This window comes from Amblyomma maculatum, chromosome 3 (assembly GCF_055883805.1).
Source record: "Amblyomma maculatum isolate TAMU_Amacu chromosome 3, ASM5588380v1, whole genome shotgun sequence".
Classification (NCBI taxonomy): domain Eukaryota; kingdom Metazoa; phylum Arthropoda; class Arachnida; order Ixodida; family Ixodidae; genus Amblyomma; species Amblyomma maculatum.
Genome location: NC_139346.1, coordinates 71717257 through 71719670, shown reverse-complemented (window position 1 = coordinate 71719670; position 2414 = coordinate 71717257). Strand labels below are relative to the sequence as shown.

General features: G+C 37.0%; 1 protein-coding gene across 1 annotated transcript; it reads right to left on the bottom strand.

The window, feature by feature from the left end:
• Positions 1 to 533: 533 nt before the first annotated feature.
• Positions 534 to 1601, bottom strand: LOC146194964 (3-alpha-hydroxysteroid sulfotransferase-like). Its single transcript, XM_084596167.1, has one exon. It carries the CDS (start codon positions 1589 to 1591, stop codon positions 632 to 634), a length of 960 nt encoding a protein of 319 aa, XP_084452293.1. The 5' UTR covers positions 1592 to 1601; the 3' UTR covers positions 534 to 631.
• Between the last annotated feature and the right edge of the window lie 813 nt (positions 1602 to 2414).

Genomic DNA, 2414 nt, shown 5'->3' with positions numbered 1-2414 from the left:
AGCAAATTACAGTGCATTTCGGAACAGTTTCACCAACGCCCTAAACGGGAAATATTTACCATATTCGCCTTTCTATTAGAATCGTATAGAGAGCCTTCCTGATGCTAGCATATTAAAACCCACAGAATTATAAAACTATTATCAAAACTTCTAAATGGCTTAGTCTTATGTTAGAACTATGTGCGTGCCTCTCCTGAATATTAATGGTATAGACAAATACCGATTCCAAGTACAGAATATTATCACACAATACGGTATCTCTTTTCTGTATATTTTCTTTATTTCCTAGGAGGAACTATGCCCAAAACTTTTCCTTTAATCACTTGCATCAGGGAAAAGAATCTTAGTAATAAATTATAAAGTAGTTCTCCTCTGAAAGCTTTATCTCCAATAATCTGCTAATGTAGGTAAATATTTCCACCAGATACCAGTGACCAGCTCATCCGTAACTTGGCAGTATACACAGCAAAAGAGGTGGTGTACACGTTTCAATGTTTTTAGCAAGATGCCACGTATACATCCATAAGTCGCCCATGCCAAAACAAATCGCTTTATTTTTGTGCATTTAGTCCGTAAAACCTTTTCATGAATATGTTTGTAACATCGTTTGAGCCCAATCACCTCATGAACTTTACCATCCATTGAGTGCAGCCTGCACTGTCTCTGCTCTGATGTCCTTCCAGAGGTTCATGAAGGAGGATGATTTTTCCGCCTCACGAATCCTGGACTCCATTCGTCGCAGCAGTTCTGGCGTGAAGTATTCTTTCCAGCCTCCAACTTTGGCGGTCCTTACAAGTCCATATCGCTTTTTATCTCCCAAGTAGCCTTCCTTGCAGGTGGTGCCCCTTCGCGACAACAAATCTTGCCAGTGGGGATCCGGATTATCGGCGAGGTTCAAAACCACAATGCTTCGCATGTACTCCGGCCTCGTACGATCCAGGAGCTTTACGAGAAGCTTATGATCCTCTTCTAATCTTTTGCCATATTGCTCTCCCAAGAAGTGGGCCAGCCTTAGTACTGATCCCCGAATGTCCTTCTTTAGTTCCTCATATGTAATAAACAACACATTAGGCTCTTCTCTCAGATCGTAGCCAGACGCAACGTGCTCAAAATAGTCTCCGTAGCCGAAATTTCCGCTGACAAAGACATCTACAAACTCTTCGAAAGTGCCGTCTTGGAACTCGTAAAAGCTGAGGTTACTTGCCATCTTGTAGAAGGAAACGCACACATCCCATGGATTGCGGGCAATGTAGACGTACTTCCCTTCCTTGGTCAGTATATCTTTAGACAGAGGAATGTGCGTCGTAATAGTTCTCAGCGGAAGAGTGGCTTTCCATCCTGCAACTTCCATGTACTCGAGAAATCGGAAATCGCTGGTAAATTCTTCGTAAGTAGTCACGGGTTCACCTTCTCTAAGGATGAGTTGCGTTATGTACTGTACCCAGTGGGTTCCACTCTTTGGAAATGCGGACTGCAAAACATCACCCTTTCTTGCCCTGAATTTCAGATTTTCACGCAAAATCTTGGGGTCTATTTCCATGCATCTTGGTATTCCGTCTATAATTTGACACTTGGGCGTCCGACGATGCATGTCTTTATTTGCTGTCTGAAAAAAATAATAACAAAAACAGTGAAAACATTTCTAGTACCGGTGTAGCATTTTGGGGTGCAAGCATTCTTTGATGGATTAGGTTATGTACTATTAAGGACTGCTTTGATGCAAACTCAAATACATTATGTGCACCCTCCTAGTCTAAGCCATCGAAAACAATTGCCAAGCTCTGGCCTGCTGCAAAAGTTTGTAGTAGTTCAAATAACCAAATGAAATTAGCATGAACGAAAGCTTTTCTTTTTCTCCATCAGCTGCTAAATTTCGCATTACGCAGTGCAACAAGAAAAAATCATTGCATTCGTCTGCAAGTTTAGTTACAAAATATAAACAATAATTATTACATTTCTCAGACTACAACAAAACATTGTCCTGGTCGGTTTTTTCTCAGCTGGCCTTTGAAAAATTCTTTTAACTCCTCTCTTAAAGCGTTGATGTGCCATTTCGTATTATGATTGAGGTGTACCGAATTTGGGGTAATTATATATATATATATATATATATATATATATATATATATATATATTATATATATATATATATATATATATATATATATATATATATATATATATATATATATATATATATATATATATATATATATATATATATATATATATATATAAATATATATATATATATATATATATAAATGTATATATATATACATTTATATATATATATATATTTTTTATTATTTATTTATTTTCATTTAACCTCTTGTAAAGTTTTGCGCTTGGGAATATTTGATTGTGTGAGACATTGTATATATCGGCATCAAATCTTTAGTTCCATGCTTAGC

Excerpts from the sequence above, each read along its gene's own strand:
- LOC146194964 (XM_084596167.1), bottom strand. The coding sequence starts at position 1,591 with ATGCATCGTCGGACGCCCAAGTGTCAAATTATAGACGGAATACCAAGA.